General features: G+C 42.9%; 3 protein-coding genes across 4 annotated transcripts; 2 read left to right on the forward strand and 1 right to left on the reverse strand.

The window, feature by feature from the left end:
* Window positions 1-2,639: 2,639 nt before the first annotated feature.
* cap1 (CAP, adenylate cyclase-associated protein 1 (yeast)) lies at window positions 2,640-15,981 on the forward strand. The gene is made up of 13 exons (XM_076754009.1): window positions 2,640-2,768; window positions 7,480-7,572; window positions 7,999-8,102; window positions 8,231-8,308; window positions 9,243-9,386; window positions 10,066-10,151; window positions 10,832-10,937; window positions 11,759-11,942; window positions 12,270-12,451; window positions 12,754-12,877; window positions 13,430-13,512; window positions 13,908-14,051; window positions 14,669-15,981. Exons 2-13 carry the CDS (start codon window positions 7,482-7,484, stop codon window positions 14,750-14,752), a joined length of 1,410 nt encoding a protein of 469 aa, XP_076610124.1. The 5' UTR covers window positions 2,640-2,768; window positions 7,480-7,481; the 3' UTR covers window positions 14,753-15,981.
* ppt1 (palmitoyl-protein thioesterase 1 (ceroid-lipofuscinosis, neuronal 1, infantile)) lies at window positions 15,980-21,994 on the reverse strand. 2 transcript variants are annotated; one of them, XM_076754013.1, is made up of 10 exons: window positions 21,860-21,994; window positions 20,524-20,646; window positions 19,153-19,262; window positions 18,246-18,373; window positions 17,858-17,928; window positions 17,226-17,328; window positions 17,030-17,120; window positions 16,749-16,847; window positions 16,555-16,626; window positions 15,980-16,424 (listed from the first exon to the last, which is right to left on the reverse strand). In XM_076754013.1, exons 2-10 carry the CDS (start codon window positions 20,636-20,638, stop codon window positions 16,302-16,304), a joined length of 912 nt encoding a protein of 303 aa, XP_076610128.1. In that variant the 5' UTR covers window positions 20,639-20,646; window positions 21,860-21,994; the 3' UTR covers window positions 15,980-16,301. The 2 variants fall into 2 exon arrangements, with proteins under 2 accessions (XP_076610128.1, XP_076610127.1); XM_076754012.1 differs by lacking the exon at window positions 21,860-21,994 and adding an exon at window positions 21,469-21,503.
* Window positions 21,914-26,551, forward strand: rragcb (Ras-related GTP binding Cb). Its single transcript, XM_076754010.1, has 7 exons — window positions 21,914-22,093; window positions 22,958-23,161; window positions 23,250-23,449; window positions 24,083-24,197; window positions 24,282-24,424; window positions 24,523-24,671; window positions 25,347-26,551. The coding sequence occupies exons 1-7, from the start codon at window positions 21,914-21,916 to the stop codon at window positions 25,478-25,480; spliced, it is 1,125 nt and encodes a 374-aa protein (XP_076610125.1). The 3' UTR covers window positions 25,481-26,551.
* Window positions 26,552-27,254: the final 703 nt, after the last annotated feature.

Here is a 27,254-nt window from a genome sequence, read left to right on the forward strand (position 1 = left end):
GCAAAGTGGGACTTGAACTCTTTAATACTGTGAGGCAAATCTACAGTTTCTGTGCAATTTCATTACGTTTTGTTTGGCTCCAGACAGGATGAGCACATTTATCCCTGCTTTCCTTTTGGCAAAATTACACAGAGTATGTGTATGAGTATCTGTACGTGTGATATGATCAAGGCAAGAATTAGACACGAAACAGGCATCACTGAACTTCCATTCGCGATGAAAGTGAGGTGTGTGTGTGGCCAGAATGAGCTGAAACTGCGTTCTTCCCACAAGTATGATTAAGAGCAGACTCTTATCCTATTTGTGGGAAGGAATGATTTGTTTATTCTGAGGGATGTTTGACATAAATGCAACAGGAACTGGAAACAAAGGAAGGGCAAACCTCAACCAAACGTCTCTTCCCTGCAACATCTCACTGTGCGATAGCTTTGCATGTGAAACTGGCCTGTAAGTCACCTTTTCTTTGGTTGTTGAATGTCAGAAGGGTACGCCATGGAGACCGTTCACCTTGTGCTCTGTGTGAAGTAAGCGATCACGTAGAATGTTTCACAAGAAAATGTCTGTTTCTTACTGTTAATTCATCTCATGCTGATGTCAGTTCTGCTGCACGAGTTCGCTCTCAAAGCACCCGGTGCACATCAGGCCAGAGCGCAGAGGTTTGTTTTTAAATGTTTCATTCTGACTTGCTGTATTTATCTGGCCATCTTTCGCCACCTTGCGTGAGCCAGGTTAAAATCAAGCGCACCCAAGTGCCGACTCTGTAAAATGCGACCTTTTGAACACGTTAAAATGACGACATATTCTTCCGTTTTTTTTTGTTTTTTTTTTCCCACACACCACAGAAAATGTTTTTTGGAGAAATCGCTACAATCTGCTGTTGATTTATTCTCATTTCTTCTTTATCTGAGTACCTTTTTCCCCAAAACTCACAGTGAACTTTCTCAAGAATAATTCTTTACCTATTTGACAAAACAAGATTCAGCATTTCTTCTGTTACATGTACAAATTTTTGCCAGACACTTTTGGGGTTCATAGAAGTGAATTGACCTTGACTCTGATGGAGTCCACTGTGAAGACAGACAGAGAAAATGGTGAGCAACTGTTAAATGAAGGCAGTTTAATTTAAGACGTTTTAGAAAGGGTTTTAATGAAGGATTATCCCCTTCTTTCCTTCTGTGTGACCAGACCTGATGCAACTGGATAATCTGTAAATTAAAATAAAATGTTTCAGTTTGTTCTCGAGTTTTGTTGTGTGTTTGGAGTAAAAACTTTGCCGAAAGCCTGTAGAAAAAACTGGACTTTTCATTCCCAGATTGAGCGGATTTCCTGTTTGTCCTTATTGTCCACTCTGTCCCAGCGTGCACAAGTCAAACTAAAGGACCATGTGCTTTGGCACTGAGCTTAACATGTCATCAAAGGCTTTTAAGGTCCTGTAATGTTTGAAGTGCTGAAGAACAGTGGACTGAAGTTATTGTAGAAGCCTAAAATTGGGTGATGTGCAAGATTAGCTTCTTGTTTATGGGCCAAAGAAAAGAGACAAATTTTTTATAATGGTTATGATGGCAGAAAATTTCTTTCTCTCACCAGGCTTGACTGTAGGTTGATGCATTGTGTGTTATTGCACCTTATTATATGTGCACCGTGTTCAATATTTCATGCCAAATCCTTTTTGTACTGCAGGGACATTATTTTTACATCTGTGAGCGGTATTTCCTTTGGATGCACGTTATGCACCTACCATTAACTCCCTTACTGAAGCTCTGCTGCACTGACCCTTACATAAGCCAACATGACTGTACACATCTGTGTCATAGTGTTTGCTCATTGACTTTTAGATGCCCATTAACCTCGATGGTTGTTCTCATTGCTGCCTAAACACTATGTGTGAGATGATGGCGTCCATAATGATGACGGAAGCACTGCTGGTTATGTTAATTTCACCTCATGATGACAGTAGATGGAAGCAGAGGTCAGTAAACACATCAGTGACTGTCGGGTGGTGGGCAGAGGATGTAATGTGAGAAAATACAAAGATTTAAATAACAGACCTGGATGGTACTTTTATGTGTACTTATTTTTTCCCTCTGCTGATCTATTCATTCCTTCTTTCCAGCTAGTTGTTATTCCACTTTGCTGACAGCAATTAGTTGATTAATCGATTAGTTGAAGACAGAAAAATCAGTTCACAATTTGTCACAAAAAGTCAAGATTTGCAGTGTTGTTTGCATATTTTTTAACGTCACATGCATGTGAAAAAAAGATGAGCGCATTCTTATATGTCCTCACACAGCAGGCCAGGACAGCCCTGCAAACATGCTGAAACAGAGCACAAGAAACATGCAACTGATGACAGATGATTGTGCTCCACGGCATTGATGCAGCCTGCAGCCTGCAGACAGATGTATGGGATTTATGGCTTTTCTTCTAGAGGCATTAAGCGGAGTATTCTTTAAAGGAAAACTAACGCCATGATAACATTATCTCTGCTGCATAACCTTCCCTTAGGTCATACGAGGAAGGAAAGCAGCTGTTTCTTCTTCTTTCCTTATTTTGCTGCCCTCTGCCTCTCACACTCCTTATATGGGAAAGGAATTAGTTGCGCGAACGAGGGCGGAAACGCGGCGCGGTGACAGCTGGGTAAATTCAGCGACATACAGGAAGAAAGAGACGAAGCCCAGTCTGCTCCCGAAAGCCTGCGCACTGCACACTCCCACGGCGGAATTGACGGCGATATAAAACACCAAATCACTGCTTGACCAGAGTAGCAGGTAAGCGACATGCAGTGGTTGAGATGTGAGGCTTGTTGCGCATTTAACGGCTTCGTTATGGCCTAAAAAAATCAGACGAAAGAGACAACAGTCTGTCGCCGCGGAATCCAATCATTCAGAAATTATTGCATTCGGTGTGATGCTAACACACCCGGCTAGCCGAGGCGGCTAACACAACCTAACGGTTAACCGCTAACTTTCCCCGATATTTAACAGATGCGTTCAACCTCCAGCTAATTCCCGACGTCTTCTTTCTTTGATAAAACACGCTCGCTCGCTGAAATGTGGAAACTTCTGTTTTTTTCCCCCTGCAGACTACACCAACATTAGCTAACGGAGGGAGGGGTGTGTGAGAGAGGAGGTAAAAAATCCAGGAAATGCCGAAACAGGCAGAGTCTCAACAGCAGGGAGGGGAAATTCACAAACAACAGCCGAGCTAACGTTAGCCGTTTCTGTATACACCTTTAAGTTAACTTAGCATGATGCCTTCGCTGCTTTATCAAGCTAGCCCCCTCATTGTGCTGATGGTGTTTTGAGACGTTTTGTGTGACCTGAAGACAGTTTCCCCATTGATGAAGAAGCTGTCTGAAACAAGTTAATGTTATTTAGGGAAGCATATGTCGACTCTAAGAAAGCTGACGCTGTCAAAATGCCTCCTCGCCCCTCATATTCCGTCGACTTGTAGGTAACCGTTTGTGAGCAAGGGGAGACGAAACTTACCGGGGACGCACAAGTCGGCTTGCTAGCTTTGGCCTGGCCGGCGTCCCTGACCGTCTGATTGAAACCCCAGTGATCGCATTAACATCAGCGGCTTGAACTTGATTTGTTGGAGCCTTGAGCCCACCGAGAGCAGGACTGCGAGGAAGGTCAGAGCTCATCGCCATTGCTTTGGCCTACTTCTGCCTCTGCGACAAAGGAGAGATGATGTCTGTTTTTGTTTTATCCGATGCAGATTGATAGAAAGGGCCACACACACACAGAGACAGAGAGTTGGACGCTTCCTTCTTTATGTCTGGATGTCTGGCCCCCAGGCAGAAACCCGCACACAGGCCTAACGTGCTTCACTGGCCCTGCATGCTGATGATGTTTTATGCAGAACATCTCTGCCACATGTCCACAAAAGTAGGTCTATAAATACAGCTGGCAGGGTTTTACGTAATGGAGGTAGACCAGCAGGAGCTATAATGCAGAGGAAGTTAATATAATCCAGGTGTGAACGCATCTTTCTACAGATCTTGATATCTGAAAGGATCATGTACATAGAAATTTACTTCATACATTTATTTACTTCACCACTCTTGTGTAAAATACACACTCACGTTGGTCTTGTGGCCTGCATTCATGCATTTGTTTGCTTTGCAGGTGTACTTTAATATTAATCATTGGTGTATATGTAATGCCAATGAAAAGACCAAAACCAACAGTGTATTTGTGTGTTACTCATGTTCTGACTGTCCTACCCTGTCTGCAGCAAACAAGTATATCCAAACAAATATATATATATTTCTTAAAAAAGGCACTGTAATTTACAGCTGAGTGCTGTAATTTTCAGGAAATGTCACTCAAACAGAACTAAATTATGTACTCATTAGGACTATTATCAGATGTGGATTTGCATACACGGACGAATGCTTGTCAGTAGGATCAGTTCATTGTTGGTTTTGGCTGTTTTATGGGGTTTGTTGACAAGAAAAACTCAAAGGGTGGTTCCTCCACCTCTGAAGTTGAGGTTAAGCCCTGGTTTTTGCTGTCTTGCCTTTTATAGCGCTTGAATCTAAGGAAAATGTTATGAGAGGCATGATTCCCTGGCTCGAGCCATTGCTATATCTGCCGGCATGTCTGTGGAAAGTTGTTTCTGCTTCCTTGACACTGGCTTTTCCTTTATGGTCAGCACTTGGCTTGAACACACAATATGTGGTAACTTTACTTTAGTGCACACAAAGCTGTACACTTTTTTTTGAAGCAACTTTGCACATTGAGGTGTTTGTTTTCTGGTGTGTACTACTCCCACCTACACCTTTAGGGGGCCACTCCCTTCCTGTACTGCTGTTGAGTCATCTCTCAGCTGAGACAAGGAAATGTAACTGTTGAGCTCTGGTATCTGCAGGCATGTCATAAATGCTGCTTTGACCACGCACACTGAGGCTTTTGGGTCAAGGGTAGAAGTGTGTGTCCTGCAATGATCCAGTTTAATCTCTATGCCTTGTGGAGAAATGAATTCACCACTCTGTCTGTCTGAATGAATGAGTGAGTGAGGCAGAAAAAGGGGAAGTTGAGTCATTTTGCAAATGCCTTGTCTGCTGTAGGGATAGTGCTTTAATGGCCATGTTGAGTCCTTTAAAATGTTTTTGTTTATATGTAAAGTGTCACCACCTCTCCTGCATTGGCTCGAGTCAGCTTTTTGGGTTATACAACACTGATTCAAAGATGTCAGGACGCTGTGTAAAATGCTCCAAAAACACCTGTTTGGAACACTCCACAGGTAAACAGGTTGATTGGTAACAGGTGAGGGTATCATGATTGGGTATGAAAAGGACATCCTGGAAAGGCTCAGCTGTTCACAAGCGAGGATGGAGCGAGATTCACCACTTTGTGAACACATGATTGGATGAAGGATGTGACTGCATGGGCTCAGAAACTGTCGTCGGTGAACAGTTTGTTTGCAAATGATTGATTTCTGCTTCATTTACATTTTACACAGCGTGTAAAAAATAATGCTGCTGATACACTGCTCCATTGATATGACTTCATTTAACATCCTTAGTGTTGATGTAATATATAACCTGCTGCACCCTGTTTAATGGTACCATCATACAGCGTGGAACAACATGATTAATACTGTTATCAGAAAGTTTGAGTCAGTACAACAGCCTAATGTTCTTCTCCAAACTTTTCCAACCTGCCAAGAATAATAGTTTGGAGGAAATATTGCATCTCCTTAAGGTTTGAGCTTGAAGTTCAGATTTTAAAGATTTAGTACAGGCCTGTACCATTTGATATCGTCGGATACTTGTGCCAATATAATACCTGAGATTTGATTGTGCTTGAGAGAGAAGGATAAACATTTTTTTTGGTCTACAAAAGCATTTTTTCATTTAATTAACTCAAATCCAGAGCTGTTTGATCTATCAATAAATAAAAAAGATTATGAATCTGACCTGACATTGTGGTACTAAAAGCTGAAATGAATACCTTCATTATTATAACCAGAGAAGTGCGAGCGAACGTGCTTCACCTGTCGCAGCCAAAAAGGTCAAGTACTCAGTCATTAGATATCTACAGATTCAGTTCAGTCCCTCTGTAGTGAAAGTGAGATGGCAGGTTTATCTTGCGTGGACTCATTAGTGAGAGTGCTCTGTGCCTCCATTCACCATCAGCCAGGTGTAAATACCTGAGACTGGACACACTCAGTCACACAGGTGAAGGCAGCGTCAGGTTGCAGCCGTCTTATGTAAGGTCAGCCTTTCTCATTAGCTGTGGATGTGTGTGTGTGTCTGTTAGAGTGAGATTATGCTGGACTTGGATTTAAGTTAGTTAATCTTGTACTTAAAGGGGTAAGTTAGTAGAATCAGTTTACATGTTGGCACAAGGACTATAGAGACTATATTTAGGCTGTGGCCGCTGTCGTTAAAGGTCCGATGTGTAGGATTTAGGGGGAAGGAAGATACAGAATATAATAATCATAATGTTTTCATTAGCGTACAATCACCTGAAAAGAAGAATCGTTCAGTTGTTTGCAATCTGCAACCTCACCGCTAGATGCCGCTGAATCCTCCACGCTGGCCCCTCTTTAAGTTTGAAATTAGGTTGAGAAAGAATCGTCTTTAAACGACGTAGTTGGGATAACAGGGCAGGTCTGTACTCTGCAGAGATCCTGCAGTAGCTGGTACTGATCTACAGGTCTTTATTCAGCGTGTCCTGACCTGCTTACTAGCAGACTGCTGCTTCTTTTTTTTTTTTTTTTTTACTACTTAGCCACTCTAAAGGTGGAATTCAGTGGCTTTTACTGCAGGGCCAAAAGGGGCTTCCTTAAAATATGCAATTTCACATTTTTGGGTCCATTTATACAAATTCTGGGGGACTTGGTCTATGCGGGCAATGTAGGATAATGACTTTCATTATGGGCTGGTGTGCACAAAATATCTGTGCAGACTGTTTTAGTTCCAAGTGAATTCCAGTGTGTGTAGTTTCCTCCACCTGCTGTGTGACAACTGCAACCTTTGCAGGTGGAGTGTCATGTCACTCGGTGTGAGACGTGTCTGATACATCAGTGGTCACCAACCTGAGTGCTGCAAGATAAATCCAAGGGTGATAAACAGGATAGAAAAACAGAGAGAAGACATACATTTCTGCTACATAAACTTCTGGTAAATAAAACATCTGGTTGCAGGCTGTGACACACTCCCACTTCTGCCTCATAGGACCAATTCAGCAAAGGAAAAACAGCTCAGAATGCAGAGCACTGCTGTTTGTTATCCTGACTGGCAGTAATTGCCATCACCTTGAGTCCCAGGAGTAATTCAGTCCCCAGTCAGTCCTGTCAGTCATGCTTCATCCTGTATAGGTCAATATTGATTGAGAATATACTCAAAAAGTACCAGAAATCATTTCATCCTTGGAAACATCTTTGTGTGTAACCTGTTACATCGGCTCATCAAGAAGAAATCAGTGGTTGAGTTAACAATGTTTTGTTATGTTCTCTGTCTCACAGGTATGGCTGAGTTGGCGGGTCTGGTGCAGCGGCTGGAGGTGGCGGTGTCTCGCCTGGAGTCCATGTCAGGCCCTGGAGAATCAGCTGGGGGAGGTAATGATCAAGCATCATTAGTATGGAATAATTCCACTTATAATGACTAAGGTGTCTGCTGACCTTCCTGTTACTCAGGTGAAATCGTGCATTTTTACGTGTAGAAACAAGCTGGGCCTGAAGGGAGTTTTTGGGCTTTTTCTCTTAAAAGAAATCAGAAACATGTCGGTGCAGCATCAGTTCTGCCACAGCCGTTCAGAGCAGCCTCTTCTCAAACAAAGATAACAAACCCCTCAATCCCTCAGCCCCCCAATCAAATGGAACCATCGTCTTCATGATCTTAAATGCGCCTCAGTCCAGTCTAAATTAACACCTCATGACTTCCTGTGTTGATTAATTTTCCGTTGTCTAGTCTTTTTTTTTTTAACTTTATTTTATCCTGTTTCATTTTATAAGTGTTTTTATGCCTTGTGTTTTTCTTCTCAGCGTCTGTATCGGAGTTCGTCGAGGCCTTTGACGAGATCGTCAGCGGCCCCGTGGCCCAGTACCTCTCCCTCAGCCAGAAGATTGGGGGTGACGTCCAGAAACATGTAAATTACAGTTCAGATGTTAAATAGTATAAAATACAGCCAGCTCTGTCACTTCTGGACTTCATGTTATCTCACCCTGGTTTATCTGTTCGAGTATTTTAAACTGAGCTCCCTCTCTTCTCTTCCAGGCAGATCTGATGAAACAGGCGTTCTCCGCTCAGAGAAAACTCCTGGTAACAGCCTCCACCAGCCAGAAGCCCTCTGATGTGAGTTAAACACTCTTCCTGAATGCTCAGTTAATGCCTCAGTTAACTAACAGCGTTAATCAATCAGTTTGCATAATTCATGATGCTTCCGTCCCAGCAGCCCCTTCACTCTCCTCCACAGGTTCTCTGCCACCGTGTCATTTTTCTGCCAACATTATATTTAGATTTAAAATCTGCTGACTGTTAAACATTCCAGCTGGGTTTATACTTGATGCATAAGAGCCAAATCATAGATATCTGTGCCATAAGTTTTAATTTACATTTCACTGTTGGACTTCCTCCATCCATGGCACCACCACAACAAGGGATCTGTTTATTGTTTGTGATCAGCCGGTAGCACATTTTAATTATGTTCTCCACAGTAATGCGTTCATGTTCTTTATGAGAGGGTTCAGAAATTCCTGTGGGCTGAATGATGGGCCGGCTTTTTCAGTGTTGTTCATGCGGGTGGAGGGGGGACAAGAGTGGCAAACTTCTGTCTTGTGTTGCTCTGCGAAACCAGAGTCAAATGATGACCAGTGGTCTTTCATGTACTGAGTTTCAGACATAATTTACGCACCAAACGCTGCTCAAATAAGCTCACGCGGGATGAGGAGCAGTAGCCATATTTTAGGTGCTTCAGCATCGGATGTTATTGAGGTTTCCATGAGCCTGGTGTTGACATTGTTATCTACAGATTTCTGATGAATCGTGTCAGATTTACAGCTGTAAGTTTAGCTTTAGTCAAAGATGAGCCATGCATGAATTGCAAGAAATGGAGAAAAAATTACTCCCTAAAATGTCTTTTTGACAGAACTCTTAATGTGTAATAAGAAAATGTTTCTGTAAGATTACAGAAGAAGTAAAAAATGTTTCCTGAACCTAAAAATCTGGAACTTGAGCTTGCTAAAATCTTCCATATGAGCGAACCTTCGTCCGTCTCTTCCCTCTTCAGGCGGTTCTGACGACTCTCCTGCAGCCCGTGTCCAAAGCCATCCAGGTGGTGCAGGGGTTCCGCGAGCAGAACCGCAGCTCGCCGTTTTTCAACCACCTCTCCGCTGTGAGCGAGAGCGTGCCTGCCCTCGGATGGATCGCCATGGTGAGACAGGAAGGGGAGATTTTTGGGACTGTGTTGTTCGTGTGCTACGGAAAGTGACTGTGTGTGTGTGTGTTTGTGTGTGTGGGCAGATAAATGAGTGTATAATGGCCGGAAACAAGCCTCTCTTTGATTCTGTCATCACTGTCTGGTGAACAACATTTTCTTGGCTGACACATGACCACCAACAACAGAGCTTCACTGTTCCACTTTAGATGATTAACTCTTTGTTTGTTGTCCTTCTGATTCTTATGAATAATACATCGGGTTTTCAAATTCACATTCTTTGCACGCCTACTCCAGTTTATCGAAGATCTCATTGTAAACGTCCACTCATCTGCAGCTGTAGTTTTTGGTTTAAAGGAACAGTTCTGCATTTTGAGGAATAGATATATTCATTTGGTTGAGAAGATCAATAACCCTGCATGTTTGTAGGCTAAATATGAAACAGACACAGTAGCTGCGTAGCTTAGCTTAGCATAGCATGAAGACGAGAGACTGCTTCCAGATGTAATTTATTTTATTTTTTCTTAGTTAACTTCATCATTTCCCTCCTCTAGCTCCATACTCTTTTAACTCTCTATGAGAAAGTGAACGTGCATGTTTTCTAAAATGTCAAACTATTGATTTAATCTCAGTTTGGACATGGATGCATTTGTTTACCTTTTTCTTTGTGTTGCAGGCTCCCAAGCCATGCCCCTATGTTAAAGAGATGCTTGACGCCGCCATGTTCTACACTAACCGTGTGCTCAAGGATTTCAAGGAAAAGTAAGTGAGCGTCATTGTATTGTTTCCTACTTTGTCCACACGCTATTTTTCTATCTAGTGTCCTTCCTTTGGCATTTTTTGTTAACTGCGTCATTTCTTTTTAAAATCTTTTAACGTTGGATAACTGAAAGAGTCAGATGAACTTTCATAAAGAGCCAAGCAGTTTGCTCAACCCATCTGTCTTCCATTTTTCCTTCCTCTCGGCTCTTTTTAAGTTCTGTTTTACTGAGTCAGCATGCCACACGACGTGCTGACACATGCTGGCGCTTCCCGTATTTAGACCTGAAATCAAAGCTTTTGTGTTTTATGAGCAGACTCCCAGAGTTGCTGTCAATTTAGACGTTACGCAGACCAAAGTCAGCCTGTTTGTGCTGATCAGTTGAACAGAAACTCAGCTTTTATTCAGATTAGTTACTGAGCTCTCTGCAGAATTGAATGCAAAACAGCAATGCTGTACATAAATACAATGCACAGGACGATACACTGGGATCTGGGCTCATTGGTTAGATCTGGTTCTGTGTGTGTGTGTATGTGCGTGTGTGCAGGATCTCATGCGTTGTGTGTTTTCCTGTGGAAAGGAACAATGTACCACTGGAGGAGGAGGAAAATGAAACATGAAATGTAATTTGAATGCAAATAGATGTTTAACAGCAAATCTGGTTTGTGTCTCTCCCTCACAGGGACAAGACCCACGTGGAATGGGTGAAGGCCTACGTCTCCATCTGGAACGACCTGCAAGGCTACATCAAAAAGTACCACACCGTCGGACTGAGCTGGAACAAGAGTGTGAGTCACTGAAGAACTGTGTAAAGACCCAGTTTATCAGTTTATGGATAGAAAAAGGTCTTTACTGATGGTGAAGAAAAAGATGGACTTATTCACAGTGAAGCACAGGAGTAACCTTTTAGGAGCAGCATGTGGTGATCAAATGATTCATGACATTTATGTTCTGGACAGGAAGAGCCAGTCAGAGACCAGGATTTACCCTGTTTACCCTCTTTGGCCCATTTGTTGTCTGCAAACAGACCACCGAAGCAGAGACTTTTTGAAGGGTATAATAATGTTCCTGGAACTTAATTTAGACCCCAGTCCCTGCAGTGGAAAAGCACTGATTTCCTCCAAAACGTCCTAGTCCCCGGGGAAAGTTCCTGTGCTGGAAAATGGCTTAAGGGGAATTTATTACCATGTTGATAAAAGCAGAGAATGCCAATGGTTGCAAAGTGACTGCGAACAAAATGAAAGCAGGCAAAAACAAAAATCACTGTGAAACATGTGTGGGAAGACGTGTTCTTAACCTCTGTCTCTGCACTGCAGACATCCAGAATCTACTGTCAACCAACATTCAAGCAGGAGTAAAAGCAAAGAATTTAATCTGTCATCAAAGTCCAACATTTGGCTGTGAGCAGTTTGATAAACATGGTCCATGTTCTTCCTGTTCTTGCTCTCGTGTGCAGAGCAGTTTTGTGTCGTTGCTCTCCTCATGTCTCCATCAGGTATCTGATTATCTCTGAACTGTGAGCTCAGATGTTCAAACACGTCAGCTGAGTCATGTTCTCTGACATGAGAAGGCTTCAGTCACAGTATTTCTGATTTTCTGTCCACCTCAGGGTCCCGTAGCTTCGGCCTCTGCAGCTCCCCCCTGTCCTCCCGCAGGTGGGTGTCCTCCCCCACCTCCCCCCGGACCTCCTCCCCCCGCGGACTTTTCTGGAGCCAGTGATGGCGGCGACAATGGTGCTGGCAATCGTAACGCTTTGTTCGCCTCCATCAACAAGGGATCGGACATCACCAAGGGTGGGCAGCCTGAGTGAGCAGCGTCAGAGGAGCTGCTGATCAGTTTTACACTTTGACCTCATAACATCGTATTATTAGATTAACATCAGACATTAATGTGGAAGCAGAATTTGAGTGTTGTGATTGGTCATGGTGGAACTCATTTTAACTGCTTCATACATTGTTGGATAGTTCAATCTATAACAAATCCTCATATCATTGTTTTTGTTTTTGTAACTCGTTAAAAAAATAGTCAAATAATTATAGTGCAATAAAATGAACTACTTGAAAAGTACTTCAGTGTTGTATTTATGGATCATGTTCGCCCTCTTTCCTCGACCCCTCCAGGCCTGAAGCACGTAAGCGACGACCAGAAGACCCACAAGAATCCTGGCCTGAGGACTTCGGGTACTTCAGTACGTACCGGACCAAAACCTTTCGCTTCCCAATCCCCCCGACCGGCCGCCTCTGCCACCCCGACCCGCTCGCTGCCCCCCGTGTTGGAGCTGGATGGAAAGAAATGGAAAGTGGTAAGTTGTCGTTTGACTCTCACAAGTTGAGTTTTGAAGTAAGAGGAAAGACACTGGAAGAGAAGGGGCCAGATTAACTTGACTAGAGATGTTGTTTTTGGCTGTATTGATTTGTTTGTGCAGCAGGCTGTCAGAGCACCATAATGAGTCATTGAGCCAGAATAACTTCTGATAGAAGTGTTTTTTTTATAGTTAACCTTTTATAGTAACTCCAGCGTTCCATCCTGCTTTTGACAAATACTGTTTCATTAACTTTTCTAATATTATCATTCACTTTTTTCCCTTCTTCTTGCCGTCTGCAGGAGAACCAAGAGGGAGCCCAGGACCTGGTGATCAGCGAAACTGAGCTCAAACAAGTGGTTTATGCTTTCAAGTGTAACAAGAGCACCCTGCAGGTCAAAGGCAAAATCAACTCAATCACTGTAGGTAAGAACACAACCGTGTGCTGGATGTTCAGAGGGAGTTAAACTCGCCTGTCAGTCTTCTTCAGGGGGGACGGAGACTTGAAGGGGGGTGCATAAGGCTGAGGCGCCTGTGTGAGGTGAAGGGGACAGGTGCATGCTGGTGTTCTGAAAACGGGAAGTTATTGCATTGTGGCGTGCTTATCAGCGCTGTCAGCAGGTAGAACAGCAGCAGTGGCCGTGACGCACCGTTAATGGAGGCCTTTATGGTCCTTAAGCTCCTGGTTCTCGGTCATTATTCAAATCTAAGCAAACAAACATGATGCACATATTTTTAGATTCAGTGTGACCTCCTTCTCTCAATGACTTCATTATTTCCAATGTCCATTATGGATAAACATGAATGCGCGTAGAAAAAGCCGCTAGCTGTAACTTCAGCGCTTGTCTGACAATCATTGTGATTTTAAGTTTCCTTCAGTGTCAAATAAATCCAGCGATAGTGTTTATACATCCATCGCTACGCTGCAGACAGGACCTGCTAATGGCTTACAAATATGTGTTTGTTCCTCTCCGTCAGACAACTGTAAGAAAATGGGCCTGGTGTTCGACCACGTCGTGGGCATCGTAGACATCATCAACTGCAAGGATGTCAAAGTCCAGGTGTGTGCAACGAGCAGAGTGCTAACAGACTAACAGACACAGGGGATCATCTGCTCAGCAGCGTGAGGCTGATATTTGTTCCCACCCACCAGCTTTGTTGCATTTCATGATATCACCCAGAGATTCCTGCTGGCCTGTCACTCCTCAGTTGTTTTTACTGAACATCAATGCATGTTTCATGAACTCTCTGCTTTATATTCATGTAGTTACTCTATGGAAGATGCTCGGTTTTTGGCTATAGAGCAGCCCCACAGTTAATTTCAGTCCTTTGCTCAGAGGACATCTTGAGTTGAGTGCAGAGACTCGTGTCCAGCAGAAACAAATCCAACCTTTCTGACCAACACGTTGTCAATCAGCAGCCGTGGAGGCTAACTTCGGTGCCTGTTTGTACGCAGGTCATGGGTAAGGTGCCCACCATCTCCATCAACAAGACGGACGGCTGCCATGTCTACCTGAGCCAAGACTCTCTGAACTGCGAGATCGTCAGCGCCAAGAGCTCAGAGATGAACATCCTGGTACCCAACAAAGACGGAGAATATGTGAGTATCCTGTCAGGAGGGACATTTGGCTGATTGGTTAAAGGATAATTCTTGGCATATTCTACAAACCCGAATCCAAAAAAAGTTGGGACTGTATGTGAACCGTACATAAAAACAGAATGCAGTCATTTTAAAGCAAACTGTTTACAGACGACAGCTTTAAAACGTGAGTCCATTCAGTCACATCCTTCATCCAATCATGTGTTCACAAAGTGTTGAACCCCTCTCCATCCTCGCTTGTGAGTGACTGAGCCTTTCCAGGATGCCGCTTTCATACCCAATCATGATACTATCACCTGTTACAGATCAACCTGTTTACCTGTGGAATGTTCCAAACAGGTGTTTTTGGAGCGTTCCACAACCTTCCCAGACTTTTATTTCAGGAAATTGGCCTTTTTAAAAAACAAAATCTGTATTTGTGGACGTTGTTAATTAGAGATTTTCGCCTTCAGAGGGAACCAGTAGACCACAGAGAGGGTCAGACAGATGAACATGTTGTTGATTTTGGTCTTTTCGTGAGTCTTATTGGCAGAAACAAAAATCAGCCTCGTCCGTTTGTTAGACCAGCCTGTGAAATATACATTTCAACATGACCTCTCTCTTCCTCCCTCTCTCAGTCGGAGCACCCTGTTCCTGAGCAGTTCAAGACCATCTGGGACGGCAGCAAGCTTGTTACCACAGCAACAGAGATCGCCGGATAGACGGGGGCAGCGCGTGAAACGGCCGCCCCTCCTCGACACCATCCCCACCCTTTTTTTTGCAAATGCCTTCCTGACTGATCCACCGCCCAGCTAACTCTCACACTGTAGACTGAGATTTGGACCTCATGCGTTGTATCTCCCTCCCTTCCTCCTTATCAGCCAATCACAGCTTAAGCTGTCCCTCCAATAAGCCAATGAGAGGACTGCTCACGTCTATCTGGAGCAAATCCTCCAGCCAATCAGCAGGGAGCAGCTTGTCATTCCAATTGGTTTTTCCCTGTGAGCACTTTTAAAAAACATTCATGAGTTTTGCCAATAGCTGGGATGAGCTGAGATTTTTTATCTATCCGGATAATGCTAAACTAAATTTAACATGTAGAATAGCCAACATGGGAACAGGGACATTGATTCCACTGCAACAAAAGCACCGCAGCCAATCAGGATGCTTCAGGCTGCTCTTTTCTTTCTCCTCTTCCTGGTCCGGAGGGGCTGGTGTGTTGTTTTTAAGTTTGCCCTGATAAGTTTCTGTTCCATTATATGCATTTAGGTGGTGAAGCACTTGTCAAACACAACTCTTTCACAGGAGATAATGACATCCATATCACCTCCGCTGGTGTTGACTGTAACAATATTAACATTCATGGTGGATAATGACAGAAAAAAAAAAAAGAAAAAGCACATAAATAGGAGTAAAAGACCACTGTCACATCATGAAACCTCCATCTAGACGATGCTGGAACAATTAAAATAGCAGGAAAATGATCATTCCGCGTGCTTTCCATTAAACCACACATAGGACATTCCTGATTATTAAAAAGAAAAAACATTCCATACAAGGAGGCATGTAGGAAAAGGTCTGCGATCAAGAGCCAGGAGACGTTTGTTCAGAGTGGAGGAGAAAAGAGACTGAAGGGCGAAATGGTCGTTTAATGCTTCACCTCCTCCTCAGTCTCCAGATTGGGAATATCTGCTGTAATCATCTGTGTAGATATGAAGAATTATTGAATCGTCTTCAAAGATCAGCCCGACCACCATCGTCTCTCCTCCTGCTCCTAACAGTGTCGGCACTCTTCAGCTCTCCAAGCTGTGAAGCTCTTCGCTGAATTTTCTTTTTCTATCGTCTCTTTTTCTCTTACCTCTTTTGTTTTTTGGGGTTTTTTTTGGGTCCAAAATCAGAATTCTGCTCATTAGTACTGGAGACATCATTAAAAATGTTGCAATAAAGTGTCTTTTGGTTTTGTCTTTATTGGATTGAACGTGTAGTACGTACAGGTACAGTTAAACAGTGTACGTTAGCCTGGTAGACGACGGTAAATAAAAACAAAACAGTTTGACCTCATCAGAACAAATTAGCTGCTAAAGTTTCACAAAGCGTCACAAAAACGGCATCAAGCTACAAGTGATTAGTGCAAATGGAAGGAATTAGGCTTTCTGCATCCCTGCTCTGGTTATTAATCTTTACTCTTCACATTCATTACATTGAAGCAAATTATTCCATTTCAGTCGCTGAAATCGGACATTAGCTCTCAGGTGACTGGCTGGGAGTGTTTTAACGCAGATAAGGCAGCAGGTGTGCGTCGAACCACTCTCTGGTTAACTGCAGATGGTCCCCCTCAGTTGCCAGAAAAACCAGCTTTCCGGCCTTATCCATCGCTGCCAGGCCCAGACGATCCTGCATGTGGACACAGTTGAGGGTTAAAGTTTGGTTTTCACGCTCAAACGTTAATGGTGTGGCACGGTGGCTGAAGCAGCTGGCTCGCCATTATAAAGGCACAAAATGCGACATTGTGCGACCTCGTTACCTCTTTGTAGAGAACGCTCTCCTGCAGAGTTTCAGTCTCTTTGGCCTGGCCGATTTTCAGGAAGCCGAACCACTGCAGGGAGAGTCAGGACAGGAGGGTGTGAGCTGCTGCTTCGTTATGAGCAGTGGAAATACTACAGTTTATACACACACACACAGCGGTTATTCAGGGCTGCTGTCGAGTGTGTGCGTTACCTCTGAATCAACAGGATCCACCACGGTGTCCTGCAGGAACTTGACCATGACGAACTTCTCCAGCTGCTGAAGATTCTTCTTATAAGTCTCATTTACGGCCTTTAAAGCATCACAAAGATATCACAAAACATATTCACAAAGCTGATTATGGCCAACTTGACTCAGACTGCATGTAAATGTGAGAATGTGCAGCGACGTTTTGCAAGGAGTCTGAACTAACTGCTCTGAATTGTGCATGAATGGCTGCGGGTGGGATCTGTTGTGTTCAGCCGCATACTGACCCTCTCCTGATTGATGTCGGCCAGGAAGAGGCTGTGCTTCTTGTACAGGTCGTCGTTCAAGGGGTCGTGCCAGTACTGCGCCTGCACCAGGCTGATAACCACGAACAGAATCAGTGAAACACAGCAGGCAGTATCCAGGCCGCTGAAAAACATCAGCGTCACCTCTCATTCAGAGAGGGAGTGAAAAACAACTCACTGTTTCTGAACCAAGTCGCTGTAAGCTCCATTGTTCAGAGCTTTGCGTATCATGTCGCAGATGTGGGAGCTCTCTCCAGGACACCTGGGCAGCCCGTACACACCTGAGGATTGAGAGACACACAGGGCAGGTGTTGTACCTCAACAAGAGTCTGTGATAATGATGATTCACAGAGCTTAAGAAAAGTCTGGATGTATGCCCAAAGCTATTAGAATTATGTCAAAATATGATGTGCCTAGAGGAGGCTTCATCATCTCAGCTGTGCGTTTTTTATGTACTTATAAACTGGAAATATTTCACATGCTAACATGCATTTGAGAAAACCAGAAAACACCTGATTATCAGGTACATATGTGCAAATATCAAATACTTAAACTGAATTAACATCATGAACATGAAAGGCTTGTAAGCTACGCTCACAAAGAAGAAATTACTTCACAGTCTGATTTAATTCATTGTTTTCTCACTGTGAACAATGAAAAGACCAAAATCAACAATGTAATCTCTCAATACTTCACAGCAATACTTTCTGTCTGCAGCACTGAGGAGGAGAGACTTTCGATCCAAAATGATTTTCAGAGCTCGGTTTTCGGAGGAAGTGAGCGAACTGGTGTTTTTAATCACGACGTTACCTTGGTGCTGGCCACCGATGGAGATCAGGTTCTTCATCGGTGGAGAGGGACAGCGCTGAGCCACAGCTCGTCTGTGAAGAGAGGAACCGGGAGGAGTCAAGGAGAGCTTCCTCATTCTTCAGGAGACAAATACTTTAAATGGAGAACATGTTTGAACAGAGGCTGCGACCTGAGAATGAAGCTCAGGACTTGAACCTTACTATCGTCACTCTCTCAAACAAGGTGAAAATCACGCTGTTCTCCAGCATATTGCTATTTTTTTGAAGTATTTCATTCACTCTGTAGTAGAATCAGGCGAGAAGGGAAGCCGCACAAACACAGAATTTGTTCAATTTTGACCACATTCACATAACAAAACCATTCAGTGTCCAGAACAGTGGCGACATACAGAAATTGTGCCCCCTGGGAGAAGCCCATAGCATTGTATCCTCCCTTCAACTTTGGGTCCTGAGCCAGCTGACTGCACACCATGGACACCTGCTCATTCACATCCATGAAAAACCCATTTTCTGTGTCCTGCAGGAGGAGAAACATGAAAAGCTCAGAGCATGACAGACAGATTAGGAGAAGAAAACGAGCCCCGTCTACGAGGAGAAGCGCTGAAGATAAAGTCACGGTGTTACGACGGATCAAAGCAGAAAGCGACAGAGTCATGCTGGTTTGCTATGAATATTAACACTGAAATATGACATAGTGAAGGTGTAAAGGAGCTATTTTTCTGATGTAACTTGTGCCACCAGCGCTGCAAATATCACAGAGTAGAAATCCTCACGTCAGGCGGATGTATCAATCAAACCTGCCGTATTGCTGCCACTAACCACGCCACTACGTCACCTGAGACGATCCTAATCCTGTAATCCTGCGTTGAAATGCTCCTTTTCTGTTGTTTTATTTTATACACTAATGCAATTATTCATTCTTTTAATTTTCTCTATTTGTCTGTACTTAGCTTGTAAGTGTTTTTGTGTATTGGTGTATTTTATTATATATATTTTACTATATTTCCACTGCTGTCGTGCATTGTAGTTTTAATGACACTGAGAGCTGTTTATTTTAATAACACTGTACATGTAAAAGCCCAACAAAAGACAAGAGTTGAAAATTAGCTGTAGCTACAAACTCTCGGTGCATCACATCAGTTTCATGCTCGTTAAACAAACAAATAAATAAACATTAAATGGTCAAAACAGAAGCAGCTTAGTTTTGGAAGGAATTTGGAGCAGAGACGAAGCTAACAGTCTCCTTCAGAGTTAGGAGGTACGTCCACTTCAAAGTTTTTTACGTTGTGAAAGTACCTGAATGACGTTCTTTCCGATCATCAGCGAGAGCACGTAAACGCCAGAGATCTCCTCCTCGATCATCTTCTTTATTGCTCCCATGCTGAGCGGGTTACAGCAGCTGTCGCCTGGTGGACACACGAAGATTTATTCTACTAACAGTTAAGTCCCTGTGACACGATTCATCCCTGCATGCTTTGTTCTGCTGCTGTCAATAAGGCACCAAATGTTTATTAATCCGCCGCTGAAATTAGTCCCCTACAAACGCACGGTTTACTCTTGTCTGAGTATTGTTTGCTGAAGGCTACAGTGTCCAGCTGTTTAAAGGAAACTGTTCTGCCTTTTTTAAAAGTGAAGTCATGTATTTGTGATCAATTATTAAATATTTACATCAGGAAAACAGGAGAAAATGCACTATTTACTACTGTTTGAGCAGTGTTTGGTAGAAAGTGGGAACAAACCGTCTTGTGTGTGACAGACATTGAGGGGAAGTTGTACTTTACTAACAGCGAGAAAAAACTATAAAAGGATGTGAGCTGTATCATAGGAGGGTGGGCGTAAACAAAAGCTCTTCTTAAGAAATGTTCTGTCTTATATTAACATCTGTTAAACGTAAGAATGAGACAGCAGGTGAGTGAAATGCACAGACGGCTCAGTGGAGTCATCGCAGCACATGTGACCTGACAGGTGCGTCAGAGTCACCTGAGCCAGTGTTGTTGAAGGAGAAGAGAAAATGTTTTTGTTTTTCACTTCCCACGAGGCTTCTTTCCAAACCACCATGGAATTAAAGTGAGCAACCTTCCATAACTGTCGGGCTGCTCACCGCAGCTCACCTCACATCACAGGTTTGGTAAGTTTTGTGTTCAGCTGTGCTGCTGACAGAGAAAATGTTTAGAAGAAGTGGTGTTTTGGGGGGTTTTTTGCTTTCGCTTTCGCCAAAATGTGGGCGATAACATGAGCGGATGCACAGTGTATAATGGTGGAAGTCGCTGTCCGCGCTCTCCTGCAGTATTTCTTCCCCAGATACAGATATCACTGTTGACATTTTGTCCCTTCATAAGTCTTTGAGACAAGATCTCAAAGTGCTTTTCCTGAGTTTCCTGTCTCTTTGTGGCCTTAAGATTCTGACACAAAGGAAACAATCACACTTTGTACTTTGCATGGTGCAGAAATGTTGTCCCAGTTTCTCTAACTTCACTGTCTACTTGTCAGTGGGTCCGTATGGATGATACTGTCAGTCGAATAAGATGTTTTTTCAACCTTAAAGCTGTGTAAAGGAGAAATAAATAAATCAATCTAGGAACAAATGATTCCTCCAAACAGGTTTATTCCTATCTAGGTAAATGTTTTTATCCTTCCAGTGTAAGAATGGGCAGCAGGGTCACTCACCCATCCCGTGCCACAGCACCACTGGGACCGTCCCATTGTTGGATTTATAAACTGGGCTTCCAGCGACCAGCAGCACTGGAGCAGCCAGGAGGAGACACAGGAGGGCTGCTGTCATCCTGGACCCTGAGACAAACAAACAAGAGGTCAAAGTGTGCTTTTCTCTGTTGTAAAACTTAATTACCGTTTGTCGTCTTCGCTTTGTGCTGTTTTATGAGGACATGACTCGGCTCATGATCCATCTTCAGTACATGTGTTAAAATCCAATGTCACATTAGAAACATTTTCTGGATTATTCAGTGTAAATATTTACAGATTATCATCAACATGTTTTCAATCTCTCATCTCAGGCCTGAGGATTCGGTGTAATCTGTCACTGTGAACTTTATTCCTGCTGTTTTTGTACACTTTCTATGAAGCGGATGATACCTTTTAAAATGGGTTTGTTGTGTTGTTTTTGTCACACTCTTTGTTTTTAACGTCTTATTAATATAATTAAATATAAAGCAAAATGGAATAACAATAAAAATGGTTAGACCAACATTCATACTGTTATTATCATGTGAAAAATATAATCTTAGTTTTGCATTTCCTGTTATCAACAATGACTTAAATTCATTACAACTGCACAGACACTGACTGAGATTTATATCAGCGCAACACGGAGGATAAAGCGGTGAGATGGCGCAGTATTTGTACGATCACAAGACAAAAATACTTTCAATGAATCCTGGGGAAGTTAGCTCGAACGAGCTAACCAACTAATGAAAGAGCACAAGGTTTCCATCAAATAACTCAATGACTAAATACATTTTGACCTTTGCTGTCGCAGATTTATGCAATGAAGAAGGTTGAAATTAACCCAAGATTTTAAAAAAGCAAATAGTTTTCATGTAATAAGTCTAATTAGGGTTCTGAAGATCCTAAATTTCAAAAAACACTACTCACCGTTGATGTACTCTTCCTGCTTCTTGTTTGTCACACTGCGAACCATATGACTATGTTTAGAACGAGAAGCCAATCAGATTTCGAGGGCGTGGCTAACAGCTAAGAGGGCGGAAGTGTCTAACTTGTGACTAGCCTTTTTTAGTAATCCTCTCTGTATTCCAATCTTCTTTAACCAAATCGTTGCCAATGTTGTGGTTGTTTAACATCTCGGTATTTTTTATCTAGAACCCTGTTTGGATTCGTCTCGGCCTGACGTGGCTTTTTAACATCTAAACACCGCGCTCCAGCTGCTAGCTGATTAGCTTGCCATGCTAGCTCGTTGTGAAAATCATCGACAACAACATTCCAGTACGGATTCTTTAGCCAGTTAACGAAAAGTTCAAATACTGACCGGCTTCAAGGAGAGCAGAACTAAGAGAGAGCAGGCCAGGCTGCGAAGTGCAGGATGTCTATTCAGTATGAGGAGCCAACATTAACGGGGAGTTACGATGTTGTGGGTTCGTTTCCTAAAAGTTTTGGCTATGGGGTGGAGGAGCCGGACATGGAGGAGAGCTCCACATCAGCTGACAAACCCAGAATACTGCTGATGGGACTGAGGCGGAGTGGAAAGTCATCAATTCAGAAGGTAAATTACCTCAAACTACCACCAAATTAACCGAGAATGCACTTCTTGTGTTACATGAGTGGGACATGTATTAATACCATGCACACCTGGCTTTCTATGAGGTACACCTGGCTCGAGCTAAAACAACAGATCTGAATGAATCTCACCTTTATGAGGATTATTATGTTCAGACAGAGGGTTTCATTCACCTTCATGATAATGCTGGACTTCTCTTGCCTTGTACTGGAAGGTGTTTGTACTGTTTAATCTGTATTCATTAATATTAATGCAGTTGTCCAAAATTTAGAGACACTTCTCAGTATTTCATCATAAGTTTCAATCACAACTCAAAGTACAGCAACCAAAATGAGCATAAACTTGTATCAGCACCTTTTTAATGCAGCTTCAGCAAAAACTGACCATTATGACCTTTATGAAGGAAGGATTTAAAGCAGGTTTAGTTTTAGCTCACTGCGCTTTAAAATCTGGCAGCTGACTGTAGTTATGACCTAAATAACTTTCCTTATCGTGACATCTGTTGACTTCATAGTCTGACTAATACATCAGCCAGACACATCAGTGTTTGTTTGTTGGCTCATTAGTAACAAGAAATTTGATAATCTGTCACATGCATGGCTGTAACATTGATATAATCCTCTTCTGGAAAAGAGATTGAAAAACAGTCAATATGAGGCCCTCTGTCCATTTTAATATTAATTCCACACAGAAGACTGAAGTAACAAAAGTAGAATTACGAAACAAAATTTGAGTACAAGTACAAAACAGTATTACACATAGTCAAAAGGTCTTAGGTAAGTCTGACTGTGAACCAGAGGAGACATTGAATGTAACAGTGGACTGAGACAATAATCTGCCTCTGTCCAGGTTGTATTCCACAAGATGTCCCCCAATGAGACGCTGTTCCTCGAGAGCACCAACAAAATCTACAAGGACGACATCTCCAGCAGCTCCTTCGTCAACTTCCAGATCTGGGACTTTCCCGGCCAGGTGGACTTCTTCGACCCCACGTTTGACAGTGAGATGATCTTCAAGGGGACCGGCGCTCTGATCTTCGTCATCGACGCTCAGGTACACCGTAGGTTTGTAAGTCTTCCTGTGTGAGATGAAGCAGCGCGTCACCTCTTCCTGTGCTGAACACGCCTCCTCTTCTTGTCAGGATGACTACGTCGAGGCTCTCGGGCGGCTGCATCTCACTGTGTCTCGAGCTTACAAAGTGAATCCGGACATCAACTTTGAGGTGTTCATCCATAAAGTAGACGGTCTGTCAGACGACCACAAAATAGAAACACAGAGAGACATTCATCAGAGGGCCAACGATGACCTGGCAGACGCCAGCCTGGAGAAGCTACACCTCAGGTGAGTGTGTGGCGTGTCTGCACAGGTCAGATACTGAAAGCCGAGAGCGAGATTAGCTGCAGCTCGCTCTGAGGAACCACGTGTGAAATAACCTCATGTACACTAAAGCTGCACTTCTCAACGTTTAGCTGACAGTCAGAGCAGTGAACTGAAACGAGTCGCTCTGCTCTCAGTTTCCGTCACAGTCAGTTTTGTGGTGAGCTCATTTTGAGATCAGACTCTGTTTTACAGCCAGGTGTGCTGGAACACTTCACTGCTCTGTGTCAGGAGGCTTCTCGACTGATGACTCAAATGCTGACATTCACAGGAACCCTAACAATGTCAGGTCACAGTCAGGGGAGTAGATGCACACTTCCCTCTGTTCAGTGATACAGTTGGTGTAGTTTAGTAGAAAGAAAATAGTTCCTGCATGAAACTGCTCACAACAAGATCTGTGGATTATCTTCAGTAATCGGGTCATAGCACCAGTATACTGGTCACAAAATCAGTGAATGCAGCTTTAAAATGTACAGTAGTGTTGTGCAACTCTTCGACCTAACAAACGGAGCTGTTTCTGGAGTTGCGTCCTCCACCTTTTGGTAGGAAGCCTGTAGGTAGTTTTAGTGTGTTAACTCTCCTGCTTCCCCTCCTCAGCTTCTACTTAACCAGCATCTACGACCACTCCATATTCGAGGCCTTCAGCAAAGTCGTCCAGAAGCTTATTCCTCAGTTACCGACGCTGGAGAACCTTTTGAACATTTTCATATCTGTACGTCGCTTCATTTTCTAACTTAACTACATAAAAAAAGTCCTATCTGTACCCTCTCTTGTTAACATCCTGCGTGTTTTCCAGCACTCTGGGATCGAGAAAGCCTTCCTGTTCGATGTTGTTAGCAAGATCTACATCGCCACAGACAGCTCTCCTGTGGACATGCAGTCCTACGAGCTGTGCTGTGACATGATAGATGTCGTCATCGATGTCTCCTGTATTTACGGGTGAGAAGAATTACATCCTGTTTGTTCTAAGTGTTGGCAGTGACTGCATCCTTTCTATGCAAAGTGTAAATGTCTTTCTGTCCTCTGCCTCTTGGCAGGCTCATGCAGGACGGCAGCGGCTGTGCTTATGACAAGGAGTCTTTGGCTATCATCAAGCTCAACAACACGACAGTGCTTTATTTGAAAGAGGTCACAAAGTTCCTCGCGCTCGTCTGCATCCTCAGAGAGGAGAGCTTTGAGAGGAAAGGTGTGGAGTAGTTTCAGGTTATAGAAGCAAGCCATGTACTGCTATGGACGGGGGCGGCAGTAACATGTATTTTAGGCACCTAAAAAATCACTATCAGTTTAAGTGTACATTATATTTTGAACATTTTCACCACTTTGCCATCAGACAGCCCTTTCCAATGGGAGCTGAAGCCGTTATAACCATATTTTCTCCCTCCAAAGCCACCAGACTCCTTTGACAAAGACAGTAATTTCACCTCACAGAACACAAGAGTTGGTGGTCCACCACTGCCAAGATCCCTTAGTTTGTTTGTGTGACTTCTGTGTTTTAAAGAGTAAGTTTGAATTCACCAAAGTCACACAATGAGACAAACTAACCAACCGATTGAGGCAGCAGTGGACAAAAAACCAGATTGTGTTCTGTGAGGTAAAATTACTGTTTTTGTCAAAGGAGTCTGGTGGCTTTGGAGAGAGCGATATGACGGCGTGGTAACGTGGTGAAAATGTTCAAAATATAACGTACATTTAAACTGATATTGAGTGTTTTTTTGTCGCTGAGCCTTCTTTAGGTGGTTAAAGTATGTTGTGTGTCCACAGCAGTACATTTCTTGTGTTTTGGACGCTGTCTTCTACACTGCAAAAGCTCTGCCACATTTGACATTTAAGGCTTTCCATTAATCCTTTTTTCTCTTTGTAGGTTTGATCGAGTACAACTTTCATTGTTTCCGAAAAGCCATCCACGAGGTGTTTGAGGTCGGCGCCTCGCCACAAGACGTCAGCTCGTCCAGAAACAAACTGAAGTACGCCGCGCTGAACGGGAGCGCCGTTTAAAGGCCGACGATGAGACAAAGTGGGATTCTTCGGTTTCCCTGAAGTGCAGCGAGGCGGTGCGACGTGGAGAAACAGTACGAACGCACACATGCCTCCTGTCACACAGATGATGCCTTACAGTGTGCAGCTGATCATGGATCAGTTAGAGATGAACTGAGCTCAGAGTGATGACTCCATCTGATCTGCCTGTCTGTATTGTTCAGGTCACATATGCCAAACAAAACTCAACATTTATCGGTACTGAAATGTCTAAGATGTCCGTCAGCTGTTTACCGTCTCGGCACGTTGATTCTGTGCAACCTAAAAACACTCGTGATCCCGTCTAAGTGCTTGTCAAATTGAGCCCAGTGTAAAAGCTCCGTCGACTCGAGCTCGAGCTGCGTTTCCAGGAACTAGACTTCACACTAGACTTTCCCCTTCCTGCTCATTTCCCATTGAAATATTGAGTGCTGTAAATGGATTTAATCCCTGTGTGGGGAAAAAAAAGCAGTGTTTGCTCTTCAGTGTGTCTTCTGTTGATAATGACTCGTGAGACCAGGACCGGTGCTCTGCTCAGGATCTCCACAGACCAGAACTGTGCCAGTTACACCATTAGAGCCTTGGTTGGTCAACGGGGGGGGGGGGGGGGGGGGGGGGGCAGCATGTTGGTTGTAACGGAGTCTGGAAATAACTGATGATGCGTTTCCTGCCAGGCCTGCTGACGGCTGACTTCATGTAGCTTGATGAACATTTTTTTACTTCACAGGTTCAGTTTGTCGCCGTTTGTTTTGCTTCGGGACGAGTGTCGAGTCTGACCTGAATAATATTTCAGAGAACTCCAGGATTTGTTTTTACTATTGTACATATTTCTTTAATAAAATATGTTTCATATTTTTGCTGAGTCATGCTTAGCTGTATCTCTGATATGGAAGCCCACTTGGGGAAAAAAATACACCACATTAAGTATTTTATCATTTTAAGAACTTTATTATAATTATTAGATAATATGTTGTAATTTTGAAAGATTTTTTTTTTATATTTATAATGTGATAAGTCCTAAATATGAGAAACGTATTAAAATGAAATGGTTAATTATACTTTTTATTATGAGGTCATAATTTTGAGTTTCTTATCATGCGATATTACGTCATAATTCTGAGAAACTTCATCTCATAATTAAGACTAAGTGTGTCTCATAGTATCTCACAGGTTACCAGGTAAGGTGTTGTCTTATACTGTATGTATGAGATATTAAATTAATTAAAATCAGTCACCTAATTTTTGCAATATAAAGCTTTTTTTTTCTCACAATTAGCGTTTGATAAGTTCGTTATGAAGCGTCTCATAATGTCTCATAACGCTGAGACAGTTCCTAATAACTACACTTTCAGAAACTGTCCCACGATAACGAAATAGAGTTAATTAAACACCTGCCATCTTAATTTTTACATTCTAAAGTGTTTTTCGCCCCAGAATTATCATATTCTGATTCAAGTCATAATATTTAGACGTTGCCTCATGATTATGAGATATTCTACATTACCAAGTGCTGATTATTGTCTTAAGAAGAAAACTTTCAGACTTTTAAAATTAAAATCTAACAGCTGTATGTGCATCTGCTCTTAGCTGAACCGTTGTAACTAACAGGTTTGAACAGCAGGTGGCAGCATATTTACATGTAAATATCTGATATTTCTGGACAGCGTAGAAGATTTCACCCTCACGTTTGGCCAACAGTTCAAATAAGTTAATAATTTCTACAAATACTCCACCATGAAGTCTGGGCCGTTGCAGT

This window comes from Chaetodon auriga, chromosome 17 (assembly GCF_051107435.1).
Source record: "Chaetodon auriga isolate fChaAug3 chromosome 17, fChaAug3.hap1, whole genome shotgun sequence".
Lineage (NCBI taxonomy): Eukaryota > Metazoa > Chordata > Actinopteri > Chaetodontiformes > Chaetodontidae > Chaetodon > Chaetodon auriga.

Excerpts from the sequence above, each read along its gene's own strand:
- rragcb (XM_076754010.1), top strand. The coding sequence starts at position 21,914 with ATGTCTATTCAGTATGAGGAGCCAACATTAACGGGGAGTTACGATGTT. Across the intron at positions 23,162-23,249 it reads TCTTCGTCATCGACGCTCAG|GATGACTACGTCGAGGCTCT; the intron begins GTACACCGTAGG and ends TCTTCTTGTCAG. Across the intron at positions 24,198-24,281 it reads TTTTGAACATTTTCATATCT|CACTCTGGGATCGAGAAAGC; the intron begins GTACGTCGCTTC and ends CGTGTTTTCCAG.
- ppt1 (XM_076754013.1), bottom strand. The coding sequence starts at position 20,638 with ATGACAGCAGCCCTCCTGTGTCTCCTCCTGGCTGCTCCAGTGCTGCTG. Across the intron at positions 16,627-16,748 it reads TGGATCCTGTTGATTCAGAG|TGGTTCGGCTTCCTGAAAAT; the intron begins GTAACGCACACA and ends CTCTCCCTGCAG. Across the intron at positions 16,425-16,554 it reads AGAGCGTTCTCTACAAAGAG|GATCGTCTGGGCCTGGCAGC; the intron begins GTAACGAGGTCG and ends GTCCACATGCAG.
- cap1 (XM_076754009.1), top strand. The coding sequence starts at position 7,482 with ATGGCTGAGTTGGCGGGTCTGGTGCAGCGGCTGGAGGTGGCGGTGTCT. Across the intron at positions 8,103-8,230 it reads GGGGTGACGTCCAGAAACAT|GCAGATCTGATGAAACAGGC; the intron begins GTAAATTACAGT and ends CTTCTCTTCCAG. Across the intron at positions 13,513-13,907 it reads GCAAGGATGTCAAAGTCCAG|GTCATGGGTAAGGTGCCCAC; the intron begins GTGTGTGCAACG and ends GTTTGTACGCAG.